This window comes from Taudactylus pleione, unplaced genomic scaffold (genome assembly GCF_031769625.1).
Source record: "Taudactylus pleione unplaced genomic scaffold, aTauple2 ptg000019l, whole genome shotgun sequence".
Lineage (NCBI taxonomy): Eukaryota > Metazoa > Chordata > Amphibia > Anura > Myobatrachidae > Taudactylus > Taudactylus pleione.
The window spans coordinates 29,720,178-29,734,618 of NW_028284421.1; the positions used below are offsets into that span (position 1 = coordinate 29,720,178).

At 44.8% G+C, this 14,441-nt stretch overlaps 1 protein-coding gene across 2 annotated transcripts in view; it reads right to left on the reverse strand.

Annotated features, from left to right (window-relative positions):
- ARIH1 (ariadne RBR E3 ubiquitin protein ligase 1) overlaps nucleotides 1-14,441 on the reverse strand; it is a 78,336-nt gene that overhangs the window by 56,256 nt on the left and 7,639 nt on the right. For both annotated transcript variants that reach the window (XM_088446335.1, XM_088446339.1), the window contains exon 2: nucleotides 4,053-4,120. In XM_088446335.1, coding sequence (XP_088302461.1) covers nucleotides 4,053-4,120 — 68 coding nt within the window. The remainder of the gene's footprint in view (nucleotides 1-4,052; nucleotides 4,121-14,441) is intronic.

Sequence of the window (14,441 nt, forward strand, 5' to 3'; positions counted from 1 at the left end):
GTCCTGACGTTTCTTTATGAAACTTCAGTGCAGAGCGACTGTTGGCCGCGTCACAGTGCTGAGTGACAGGGGAATTTTGTCGGACGGGTCACATAAGGAATAAAGCATGGGGAGAGCACTGTGGTTATTTGGAATTAGTACCAAGTGGTCTGATGTCTTCTGGCATCAGAGTGACCTGTTTGTGTGGTCGGAAGACGACTAAACATGTCAGCCAATAAAGATCTCCACAATCACCTTCTGACCGCATTTACCAACACAAATAAAGTAAAAATATGAACCGCGCTTATAGTGATAGTAACAATTAGTTTATCTAAAGATCACCTTGATCTAAATTAGAGTGCATTAATTGGCAACATGTATATTCAAAATCAAAACACTTATAGATGCAGTAAATAAAAGCATGACTGTATACGGCTTGAGTTGAAAAATGCAGATAATCATTTATTGCTGTATGATTAAAACCATATAATGAATAAATAATGTAAATTAATAAATAGTTCAATCACATATGAAAAGACCAATAATCAGTAAGAAAAAAAAAAAAAGAAAAAAAATATTAAAATTCGATAAATGTCAAAAAAGTTAAAAAAATAATTTAATAATGGTTCCTGTATGGTGTCCTGTTAAAAGGTCCTAATCCAAATGGCAATCAAAAATTATGAACAAGTCATTGACCTCAATAATATGATCCGAGATATTGTCCAGCTTTGAAAGTTACCAGCCTTAAGGTGCACAGTCATATGCATGTTGCCAATTAATGCACACTAATTTAGATCAAGGTGATCTTTAGATAAACTAATTGTTACTATCACTACAAATGTGGTTCATCTTTTTACTTTATTTATTTTGTTTATGCTAGGAGGTGGACACCCTCCCCTGAGCAGCAGCTCATTGACAGCGCCACCTTTCACCTGTGTTTCTTTGTTGTATCACATTAACCAACATGTTTAATACCAAGCTCAATTAGATGATTACTGAGTAGGTGGGAACATTTTGAAACCACATTTATACAGCAGAATCTGGCTAACTGTCTGCTACAACAGTAAAAAGTAATTTGCACCCCCTCTGTATCAAATAACACACATTCAACTATATTAGATCCCCCTCCCCTGGGAATTTTTATTATAATTTCATGTGTGTTATAAGAATAAGGGGTCTATTTACTAAGCAGTGTTAGGAGAAGTGAAAAGTGAAGTGATAAGGTGCCAGCCAATCAGCTCCTGACTGCCATCTCACATGCTGTGTTTGAAAAATGACAGTTGGGAGCTGATTGGCTGGCACCTTATCACTTTTCACTTCTCCTAACACTGCTTAGTAAATAGACCCCTAAGTGCCAGTGACCACTGGGCCCAGACAGTCAATGACAAACTGGGGGTCAGAAACAGTTTAATTCTCTGGTTCACACAATGATGTATGTTACTATTGTAGAAGTATCACATCACCTACACGTGGAGAGGCAAGAAATGTCTAATGCTATATTCCATTTGTTTGGAAGTTAGAGAGGGCTGCACTTTAGATCAGCTCTGTGCCCTTTCTCCCATATAATCAGCTCCTCACAAACATAAAACAGATCACCTTCTAGAAGGCAAATCAAGATTACTATGAAGTGCCGAGGAATGTCATCACACCAAGGACAGGGTTATTTCAAAGATCTTCTGGAATACCATCTCCACCCCTGAAGAGTAACAAATGCCTTTTATGTTTAGTAGTGACACGATGCCAAACAAAAATATTGGCCATGCAGTGACTGTCCATGTAGCACTAAAGAAAATGAATTTCCCAGAACCAAGGTTCATTTAAGATAAATGGTAAAGGACAGTCATGGTAAAGGAAAAGGAAAGTGCGCTCACTGATTGGGATTAATGTTGGTCTATTCAGAAATTAGATTCTTAGACTAAAGTGTAAAACAAATCGTATTTATTACCTCAGAAAATTATCAAATGGGTTTATACCCCTAATGTTATTACAGATGAAAAAATGCAGTACCAGTAAGTAATGGCCCCTACTCCCTGCGGAGGGTCAGTTTCTCCTTTAGGGATAACTCTCCGTATGATTTGTGCTCTTGGCAACTGTTATACGTTCCCCAGGGAAAAAAACTAAAGGTATAACATACCTCTTCTCATACCCTCATATCCTTCACTGAAGGCTGCACAGCAGTTTCCCTGGGGAAGGTACGATAGATGCTGAGAGCATAAATCATACAGAGAGCTATCCCTAAAGGAGAAACTGACCCCCCGCAGTGAGTAGTTGGCTGTTACGAACTGGTACAAACCCTCAGAGTGCAGTATAGCAATATTTAAGCATAAAGGAGAGTCATGGCAGCCAGCAACTGATTGTCTTAACTTTTCTATAATGGCCAGTTCAGGTGCCCACCTTCCATTTTCTCTCTTCATTCAACCATAGCTGCACAGAAAAGGCAGTCACTAACGGCTGCTTCAATACTGGTGGCTGATGAAGCTCCTGTCTAATTGTTATTCTGCTACCTTATGTATCAGTTGTTCCCCGTACCTCTTTGGGCAGGGCCATTTTTATTTTCTATTTCATATTCTATGTTTTTATTGTACGTTTCCCTCAAGGTAGGTACAGCGCCGCATTCTAAGGGGGCGATTAAATTGTTAGATGGGATTTTAACTATTCATTTAATTCCCGGCCACTTTTTCGCATGAGAATGTAAGGGATTAGCCTCTCTCATGCTTAGCAGTAGGCGCGATGTTGCCTTCTGAGTGAGGTAATGAGATACTGTCTGTTATGAATGTGATTTTGGGCACTCGCAATCAGCCCGATGCCCTACTTAAGGCAGATTAATGGGTGCAAGCATAATCCGCTATATTAGTGCAGCCTCAGGACTGGTCTCAGGAATTAATTGAATAGCGCCTGGGCACTTAGCCCGTGAACTAAATTCCCCTGAAACAATTGAATCGCCCCCTATGCCGGCATTTTATAAGTCAAGGATAATTATTTGGCCTCCTTTGTACATTAGAACAACTCAAGTTAATAAATAGCAACTTTTAATAAATTAGTTTGCACTGAATCCATATGTCCTGGCAAAACTGAAAAAAAAAAAGAAAAATTCGGAGTGCAGGGAAAAATAGCTGCACCCAAAACATCACAATATGGCACAAAATTAACAATTAATATAATGATGTACTGTACAGAAAAATTCAGATATTTCTGTTAGTGAGAAATGCTTTGGCAATTCAAGTGCTACATCGCTAATAGGTCAAACTAATTATTAGCAGCAGTGTTTGTTACGTTTTTTTTTTTTTTTTAAATCATTTGTTGCTTCCTTAAATATCATATGAGCAAAACAAACACAAATAAAAAGAGATACACAGTACACATTTCAATTATCGTTGTATTTTCTTTCTTTTATGTATACATAACACTGCTCACCTTAATAGTTGAGTTTGAAGAATTGATAAAGCCAATACATTGCTCATGTATCATTTGCTCATGTAAGTATAAAAACTTGGAGATGAATTTTCAAATTTGCTAATTTTTGGGTTTACTTTAAGCCACAATATGAAATATTTTGTAGAACGTATTACAATAACTGCATTTACTAATTGAAAACTGGGCATCAATTGTTGTAAGTTCCACTTCTGGGAATGAATAATGTGAAGATGCACATTTTGTGTGAAGACACAAGGATTTGGTTAAAATGAACCCCGTGAAACTGCCATATCCAAGCTAGATAAAAATGTAGGTACTCAGGGTAAAATCTGTATATTCAATATATTTTATTTATACATTTATTTCATATATTATTAATACAACAGACCAAAAACACTTCATGTCTCCTGTGTACCATTGATAATTTAACAAAATCACATTCATAACAGACAGTATCTCATTACCTCACACACAGAAGGCAGACTGTTCAAGGCAGCCATGTTCTTACATTTCTTGTTGCATTACTTAAATGCATGTACAGGAAACAGACTGATCTGATCATATCTACAGTCTCACGTGTTGCATCCTTAAGCATTTATACTACATACTCATGGAAAGTCATTACCTCATTAATTAGGCACAAAAAGGAGCACTCTTACCTCTCCATTAGCTTCTCCTTGTCCCAGTTGAAATGACTCAGAAGTATTCTAGTGATAGTAGCTGGATTCTGCAGATATAATAGATAGATTGCTGTAACATCTTGGTACATCACAAGGCTAAGGCCTTTTATTCTCCCCCCCCCCCCCCCCCAGCAGCATATTTTCAAAAGTGAAATTATTCTCAATGATGTACAAGGCAAAACTTAAATTTTTAACACTACAATGCCAAAGACAGTATTTAAGTTCTGAGAAAAGGTGTCGCAATATGTTTTTGCTACGGGTAATATGACACTGAAATGCATACTTGTCAAGAGTAAATTGCTGATAGCAAAAAGATTGTGAAATATTACTACAGTCAGAGACAAATATTACTTAATAGTTATGATATAAATAGACCGACCAAATGGTCTTCTAAGTGTATAGAGGTATTTTACGTACTAGTTTCTTTTTTTTGACAGATATGGCATAATAGTGCATCTATATTGAAATACATCCTTTAAAGAAAAGTTTCTGTAGTGTGTTTATATAAGTTTTAACAACACTTTTCAGAACATCCCATCCTTATTTATCTCTCAATATGCACTGAGATCATGAATTAGACTCCTGGTCATGGCCTATCCGTGTTGAATTTGTATATTCTCCCCTTGTTTTAATGGGTTGTGTGTGATAGGGAACATAGACTAAGCTTCAATGAGGCATGGACTGATGTGAATGACTGAAATATTCTCTGTTAAGTGCTGGAGAATATATGTGTGCTATATAAAAAAACAGTTTATAAATATCACCCATAAAACCATTACACCCAACATATTATATACAGTCTACACAATACTGGCTTTTAAACTTTTTTTTTTTTTTTTTTTAAGGTCCCCTGCTTTGTGTACCACATGATTTTTCCAGATATGGTGGACAATTCAATTCAGCGAGAGTTGAATAGCGCCGGGAGGGAGTCCCCGGAGCTATTCAATTGGCCACGCTTTTAGGGTGACTAAATGCACCCTCCTGAGGGTGCGGGGAGAAATCAGACTAAAGTGTCGGCTGTGAGGCTGTTTTCCGGCTTAGCGAGGTGCTAACAGCCTCGCAGCTGGCACTTTAGTTGGAGAATGTCGTTTCTTGCGACTAAACACCCAGATAGTCGCGAGAATCGGCATTCTCCGACTTCATTTGTAGGAGTCGGGCTAAACAGCACGCTGAATTGAATAGCTCAGGGACCTCCTTCCCAGCGCTACTCAACTGCCGCTGAATTGAATAGCCCCCATGGCAATTTGAACTGTTACGGGTCTTAACAATAGTTTTCCTTTAGATAGTTCTGAAAAGTAACATTTGAAGGACTGTAAATTTTCCACCTTACTATGGGGCATTTTCATACTTACTAAAAACATGTGGAAACTAGGGGCCATTAGTAACAGCCGCATTCATTATTAGGTGCCTGATGAGGCACAAACTTCAGATGGTGTTGGTTCCCAGAGCCACACTCTTTCCTACTGGAAAGAACGGTATACAGTCAGGAAGCTGACGGTCGAACGGCCAACCGCCGGCTTCCCGACTGTGCAATCCCGACAGGGGACTAATGATAGGCGTTGAAATCCCGACGCCTATAATTATCCCTACACTGGGAGCCCAACGCCCGGTATTCCGGTTATGGTTAGGAACCCCGGGAGGAGGTTAGGTTTAGGCTGAGGGGACGGGGGGAAGTTTAGGTACTAGGCAGTGTGGTTAGGGTTGGGCACCCCTAAGGGAGGGTTAGGGGGATGGAGAGGGTTAGTTATACTTATCGTAATTACCTGTCGGGATCTTCACTGCTGCCGGTCTTCCGGCATTGGGATTTGAACCGCTGGACATAGGTCTGGCGATCATTAATACCGATCCCAGAAGGAATACTAGGTTGTGCAGAGGGATCTAATCAACAACCTTCACATGGGATGGGTACGGTGTGCCGGCACACGGGATCCCGGCAGTCAAAATCGCAAAGTTGGCATTCAGACAGGGTTAAGATACTGTAGGTATCTAACCCCCACTCTCCCTACCCCTAAGCTTCCCTCCCTGGTGCCTAACAAAAGTCCCCCCTAATGCCTAAACCTAACCTTCCCCTCCTCGCACCCTAAACCTAACCCCGCTAACTTACCTTCGGGATGCCGACGGTCGGGATTCTAACAGGTGTCAAGATTCTGGCACTGGTATTCTAAATGCCGGCATCCCCTGCGCCAGTATACTGAATGGATCACCTTCACACAGTGTGCCCTCCAGCAGTGTGCATGCAAGAACTCAGTTCACGCATGCTCATTAACACAGCCATGTAAAGTTCCGCCACTAGTAAATTAGCAGTAGAATCCTTAGTGTTAGGCATCGCAGAGACAGTTGCTCTTCAGAGCAGCTGTCCCCGCACCAGGGCAATATTGAATTGCTCCACAAATATAGTATCAGCTGATACAACTTGAGGCAAGCCGGATACCAGGGCTATACCAGGGTAACTTGATGAATATGCCCCAAATGTATTACTGGAACTGTGTTCAGCAAGGGATTAGTAGTTAATGTTTTAGTAATGCATATGTTGCAAAATACTGACCATACCATCTATACATGGGACATGTTTTGTTCAGGCCAAGATACTGTTTTCCACATAATTTTATTGTGCAGTTGAGAGTTTGTATAGAAAATCACCAGCCCAGTTACTAGTGTTGCAGCCCGGTGGAAGTAGATGGAGTCACAGTATATGCGTTTTAATTCAGATGCTTAGCACTGCCAACCCAAAAACATAAATTAAAACAAAATAAAAGCTTAGGACTGCCTGAGCAGTCCTCTGTTGCAAAGGTGCGTCTTGATCCTGCCGCACCAAACTAACAACTGAAGGCCTATGGCTAGGGACAGGGTATATATTAAGGAGGACCCGAGGCATCCAGGGAGCTGAAGCTTTAACTGTTTGGTGCCTGGATCTCTCCAACCATAATATCCCCCATGGTATCCCTGTGGATCCTTATGGACCTTGAAAAAGAAATCTACCATATGAGCAGATAATTTACTTGGTGAAACAAACTACTCTACAAAGCTGCACATGTTGTAAGTAATATTATATTTGCCCCCCCAAACAGCTGTTTTTCCTGGGTCTCTACTACTCCTTAATTAGGACTATCAGATATGACCTGTGATGTTGCTTATGTAAGTTTAGCTGGAAAAGGGTCTCTTTAGGTAATATGATATAGGCATATATTAAGTTGGTCAGGAATTACTCTTTTAATTTTGGCAATCCATCTTTGCACATTCCTCAGAAAAAAATATTGACAAGTAAAAGTGTGTGAGATTGGTATATAGGAAATGTCTTCTAATAAAATATATCCATTACTGATATGCAATATAAAATATTCAGGTCGTCCAACTGGTAATCTGCAGGCTGAATGATTATTCCTAATGCATATTTGTGAGAGTCTTAAACTTATGCAGCCCATAGGTATCCGGATTAAAGATCTACAGTGTCTAGATCAGGGCTCGACAAATTTCTGTAAAATCTAGGAGCATCTTAAAAGTTTAGGAGCCAGACCATCGTCCATTAGCAAAATATATAGCGTTCCCGCTAGGCTGGTTTAGCGGGGCGCGGCACCCTGCCCTCCTTCTGGAGGGCAAAAAGCACCCTGCCCTCCATGAGGAGGGCAAAAAGCGCCCTGCCCTAACAGCCTGCGGGAGCCGTTCTCACCCGCGGGACGCAGTGTCCCGCGGGTGGAGAAACATGCGGTGACCCGGTCACCGCCGGAGAATAGACGCCGGGCGCATGCACCCGGCATCTATTCTCCCTGTCTGCAGGGCTTGGGGGCTGCCCGGCGTGTCCGTAAGTGCCGGGCACGCCCCCAAGAGTGACGAAAAGGGGACGCGTCTTATAGACACGCCCCCTTGTCCGACGACCACGCCCCCCTCTCGGCCGCGCGCGCGCACGGGCATGCCCTCTCTAGCTCCGGCGCCCTGCCTGCCGCCGGAGCTAGAGGGAACACTAATATATGAAAGCTTGTATAGACCACCACACATGCCCTTTCAGTGCCCCTCAACCTAGTAGTAAGCCCCCTATAAGAGTGCCCCAAGTAGTAAGCCCGCTGTAAGTGCCCCCAGTAGTAAGTAGTAAGCCCCCTGTAATAGTGCCCCCAGTAGAAAGCCCCCTGTAATAGTGCCCCCAGTAGTAAGCCCCCTGTAATAGTGCCCCCAGTAGTAAGCCCCTTGTAAAAGTGCCCCCAGCAGTAAGCCCCCTGTAATAGTGCCCCCAGTAGTAAGCCCCCTGCAATAGTGCCCCCAGTAGTAAGCCCCCTGTAATAGTGCCCCCAGTAGTAAGCCTCCTGTAATAGTGCCCCTAGTAGTAAGCACCTTGTAATAGTGTCCCCAGTAGTAAGTCCCCTTTAATAGTGCCCCCAGTAGTATGTCCCCTTTAATAGTGCCCCCAGTAGTAAGTTCCCTTTAATAGTGCCCCCAGTAGTAATCCCCTTTAATAGTGCCCCCAGTAGTAAGTCCCCTTTACTAGTGCCCCCAGTAGTAAGTCCCCTTTAATAGTGCCCCCAGTATAAGCCCCCTGTAATATTGTCCCCAGTAGTAAGCCCCCTGTAATAGTGCCCCCAGTAGTAAGTGCCCTTTAATAGTGCCCCCAGTGGTAAGCCCCCTGTAATAGTGCCACGCGCGCACACAAAGAAAAAAAAAAAAAATACTTACCTAAGCCCCGATCCTGCATCCGCTGCCGTACGCCGCTGTTCGGAACTATGGGAGAGACGTCATGACGTCTCTCCCATAATACCCGTGGGGGAAGCCGGACGCCGGAGCTCAGGACGCGGCTCATCGTTACTATGGGAGAGACGTCATGAGAGACTCCCCGTAGGGGGAGCCGGACGCCGGAGCTCAGGGGTGAGCTCCGGCTGCCGCTGCGGGGAGTCGGGCGCCCGCTGGTAAAATTTCAGCGGGCGCCCGGCAAATTGAGCTTCCCTGCGGCGGCGGGGGGGCTTGGAAATCTCGGTCGCCAGGAGTGATATCTTAGTCGCCATGGCGACCGGAATTTGTTGAGCCCTGGTCTAGATAAGACACTAAATAGGTCGACAACACATGGTCGACAGGTACAAAAGGGCATTAGGGACAAAAATGGTCGACCCAAGACTGGTCAACACGTTTTTTCACCATTTTTACGGTTAGGGATTAGGGTGAGGGTTAAGAACAGGTAACAATTGGGATTAGGTTAGGCACCAGTGGGAGGGTTAAGTTTAGGCACTAGGGGGAGAGTTAGGCACCCGGGAAAGGGTTAAATTACAAAAAAGTGTCGACCATTTGTCCCTGTAAACATTTTCTACCTGTCATCCTTTTGACCCTGTTGATCTATTGCCTGTCAACCATCTGTCGACCTATTGAGTCTATCTAGACACTGTGGAACTTTTATACCACGCCCCTGTGCATGAACTTATACTTGTAATAAATGCAGCCCTTACCAGGAACATTGTAGTCAACAATGATATTGCTCATAATATATCATGAACAACAATCAATGCAATGGTATTTTATTTTTAAAGATATCCTTTTACATAGACAATGCACAACGACACAATAACCAAATATCTGTAGGTGTATGACAAAAGGGGGTCATTCAGACCCGTTCGCGAGCAAAGGACGCTCGCAAACGGGTCGATGTTGCCCCACTGCGCATGCGCACGACGGAGAGAGGTCCGTCATGCGCATGCGCGAGACCTGGACTGCGACAGCCAAGCTGTCGCTCCGGGTCTCGCACCAAAGGGGGCGGGCTGTCGATGTTGATTGACAGCACGCCTCCTTTGGTGGGCGTGCCGGCCAGACGGAGGCGTTCCCATGGGAACGCCTACCGTCTGAAGCCGGCCCCACTGACATCACTAGTGATGTCAGTGGGAGTGATTTTGGCTCTGATAGAGCCAAAATCACTCCAGGGCTTGCGGCAGCGAGACCCTACCGCAGGGTCTCCGTCGCAAGCCTGATGGTCGCGATGGTCTTGACCATCGCGACCATCATCATGGACGCTCGCATAAGCTGTGGGTGGTAACCCACAGCTATGCGAGCGTCCATGAGGACGCTCCTATAAAAGGTAGGAGGGCCCTGATTCAGAGCGAGCGCTCTGGTCAGAGCGTTCAGCTCTGAATCAGGCCCAAAGTTCAAACATCCAGGACAGCCTACACGACCATGAATCATCATCATATATATCTATCTGCAGAGGTACAGTAACAGTCACTCAATTGTGATAGAATAGTACACAGTAACTATAACCATGGATTCTTACCACCTAGGGTGTTAGCTATGTTTATTAAGTACAGTTACACCTGTAAGGCTCAGGACATACCCCCATTTCATGTAAAACACACAAACCTGTAAAGAAGCCTATTCCACTATTGAGAAGTGTACAGGCCTACTAAAAGAAAAAATAAGGAAGACTCGCTAATCTGAGATAACTACCTTTCTCTTAAGACAACACTACACTATATTAAAGTAAACATTCAGAAGGGGAATTCATTTTTTTTTGAGCATCTTAACTATTGGGCGCCCGACAGTGCAATTGATTCGCTGCTCCATTCCAGTCGCAAAAGCCGGCGGAGACGACATTTCTGCTCGCTGCCTCCTGAGGTAGCGAGCAGCAATGTGCGAAAAGTCCAGGACTTTACACAGGTTTAGTTTGGTACTTTTGGGCACCAAAAGCACGATAATTAATGGGCGCATAAAATAAATTTATGCCCATTAATTATCGCCGCCCAAAAAAACTATTGAATTCCCTTCTGACAGTGTTCCCCATAAAGTAACCCATAATGTAATCTCACTGTGACATCATCAGGTAGAACAAACACAATACAGTTTTTCCAAGTGATTGCTACGCCTTGGTACTGGAATGGCTGACAGACATTTAATGAGTGACTTGAGGAGATCAATGCTTGCCTTCAGCATCTCCAGTCTCAAGTAAACTGTTCACAACTAAGACAACTGACAGAAAGGACATCATACTACTTGGTAGCGTTCCCGCTAGGCTGTTTTAGCGGGGCGCGGCCTGGCCTCCTACTGGAGGGCAAAAAGCACCCTGCCCTCCAGAAGGAGGGCAAAAAGCGCCCTGCCCTCACAGCCTGCGGGTGCCGTCTTCACCCGCGGGACGCAGTGTCCCGCGGGTGGAGAAATGTGCGGTGACCCGGTCACCGCCGGAGAATAGACGCCGGGCGCATGCGCCCGGCATCTATTCTCCCTGTCTGCAGCGCTTGGGGGCTGCCCGGCCTGTCCGTAAGTGCCGGGCACGTCCCCAAGTATGACGAAAAAGGGGACGCGTCTTACAGACACCCCCCTTTTCGGGCGCGTGCACAAAGTTGCCCTCTCTAGCTCCGGCGCCCTGCCTGCCGCCGGAGCTAGAGTGAACACTAACCTGGTCATTTCTTGGGTAAAGACTATCATCACTAAATTACCAGTCAGTTTCTGGAATCTTATGACACATGAGCAATAGCACCCAGTTCTGCCAAAACAGACTCATAAATAGATCAGGTCAACTTAAGAACATCACCTTACAAATATAGCTACGCTGGTGTGGGAAGCAGCAAGGTGAGGTTCCTGCACTGATCTGAGGCTTTCCCAGGCTCTGAGAAACTTCACAGAGAAAACAATTCTGTTTGATAACCAGTGAAACCTGAAATCTAATTATAGACATCACTTGATACCAAAGTTGGGTATTCAATCTTCATGGCGGCGATGTAGCTCCTGTGTTAAGCGATCGGAGCTATTCAATTGACTGCATCATGCCCAGCACATAACCCAGGAGATGCACCTTACAGCGACGAATGCCCAGAACTTAGTCACGGTAAACTGCATTTCCCGGGTTAAGTAACGGGTATGAGGCTGTTATTGCACGTGGAGGGTGCAAGCAGAAATCGACTAGTCGCGGGTTTAAAGCACGAGCAATTGAATAAACTCTGGGCACTTAACCATGGAGCTACATCCCCGTAATGACTATTTAATTTCCCCCAATGAGTCCTTAAAGGAGTCCTGTGGAGGGACCCACTAAGTGCTGGATTGAAGTAAAGTGAATGTAAAGCCTATACAAAGCTGCTCAATCTACTGATTAAACATAGGTGCAATGAGACAAGCAAATTTATGGAGCATGTCTTGAGATAGCTCAGAAAAAGGGCAACAGTCAACAATGACCAAGATTCTGACATATTTACATATGGTGCCATATTGTTTTAAAAAGTTGGATGCAAAGTAAGATGCCATAATGTGTAATCCATCATTGTGTAGCCTACTGTCTGAGGCAAACGGCTCAAGGAAAAGAAGCTGCAAGATCATTAGGATATTTACTTACCTCTATATTTTTTCAATTAATAAAAAGGGCTTGGCCTTGACACCTCCATACAGTAAATAGGCTTGTCAGCAGACAAGTCCTTCCATAGGTCCCAAAACAGCCCTAGGGAAGCACTTCGATAAAGCTTTAGACAGCATGTTGTTTACTAGTTTTCTATAACAAACATGATTTACATGCAGTCTGCCACCTGGCTGTAGGTAATAAGAAAGAAAGTTAAAATGGACAAGATGTCTAAAGTTATATACACACAATGCAATTATCAGGCCAATTGGTTGATTTTCCAATTGCTCAGCAACACGTATTCGTCTGACCAGCAACACAGGTAGAGGAGCGGTTAGAATGCTAAACAAAAGAACTAAAACAAAACAAAATAAAAAAAAATAAAATAAACATACTGTACTCCCAACAAGGCGAGTTTACTTATCATTTTTGGAGAACATCAGGATTCATTAAATAAACTTACTTATGCTGGGCATACACTGCCAGATAAAATGTCTGTCAGACCGACAGACATTTTATCTGGCTGCCTGCCAGCCGCAGATGTCGCCGGCATACACAGAGAAATCTCACAGTGTATAGCCCGACATCCGCGCTCCGCCCCCGGGGGAGGAGACATTTCCCTGTTCCTTCCGTAGGAAGGAACACAGGAAATGTCTGTCTGTCGGCCGCACTGCGCATACACTGCCCGATGCGGCCGACAGTTTCCCGGGTAAATATCGCATCGGACAGGCATGCTGGACAATCCAGCATGCCCGACCGAGCAATATTTAACCCTCGGTCGCCCGCATACACGCTGCAATTATCGCGGCGATCCGCCGATATCGGGCGGATCGTCCCGATAATTGCAGAGTGTATGGCCAGCATTACACACATCAGCCATAACATTAAAACAACCTGCCTAATATTGTGTAGGTGGTATACAATCGGGAAGCCGGCTGCCTTAATACCGACAGCCGGCTTCCCGACTGTCATATCACGGCGAGGGTGACATGCCGGGCTTCTAGATGTATAGACGCCTGACATTTTCCCGACACCGGGAGGGATGCCTGGCGCCGCGAGCAGACAGCCGCGGGGGGGGGTTAGGTTTAGGGCACCCGGGGGGCACTTAGGGTTAGGCACCCCCCCCGGGGGACTTAGGTTTAGGCAGCGGGGAAGGGGGGGTTAGGGTTAGGTACTTGGGGGGGGGGGGGGAGGTTAGGGTTAGGCACCCCTAAGGAGGGTTAGGGGGTTAGGTTAGTAAGTACTTACCTATCGACGATCGGGATTTCCAGCGCTGTCGGGCTTCCGCTGCCGGGAACTCTGCTTTTGTCGGCCAGGCACTGCCGGGAATCGAATTTCATACCGATTCCGTGTAGGTCCCCCTAGTGCCGCTAAAACAGCTGTGACCCATTGAGGTATTGAATCCACAAGACCTCCGAAGGTGTCCTGTGGTATCTGAGCCCACTGCCATCAGGGAATACTATTGCCTTGAAGGGGTGTACTTGGTCAGCAAAAATGTTTAGGTAGGTGCTACATGTCAAAGTAACATCCACATGAATGCAAGGACCCAAGGTTTCCCAGCAAAACATCACCCAGAGCAGCACACTGCCTCAGATGGGCGCCTTCCTCCCATAGGTCCCACCTCATCCGCAGGTAAACAACGCACGCACACCCAGCAGTCGACATGATGTAAAAGAAAACGTGAACCAGGCTACCTTCTTTCATTGCTCCATTGTGAGTTTCCGATGCTCACGTGTCCATTTTAGGTGCTTTCGGCAGTGGACAGGGGTCAGCATGGGCACTGACTGGTCTGCGTCTATGCAGCAAGCTGCAATGGCACTGTGTGTTCTGACACCTTTCTACCATAGCCAGCATTAACTTTTTCAGCAATTGTGCTACACTAACTCTTCTGTGGAATTGCACCAGTCGGGCTAGCCTTTGTTTTCCGCGCTAATCAATGGGGACGATTCAATTGTTTGTAATGTGGCTCTGGTGTAATGGGTGCCCAATGAAGCAATTCAATTGTTGCTCCACTCAGGAGTGAATAACAGCGGGAGAGCACATTTCTGCTCCTGAGGTGAGAGCAGAAATGTGAAAAGTTT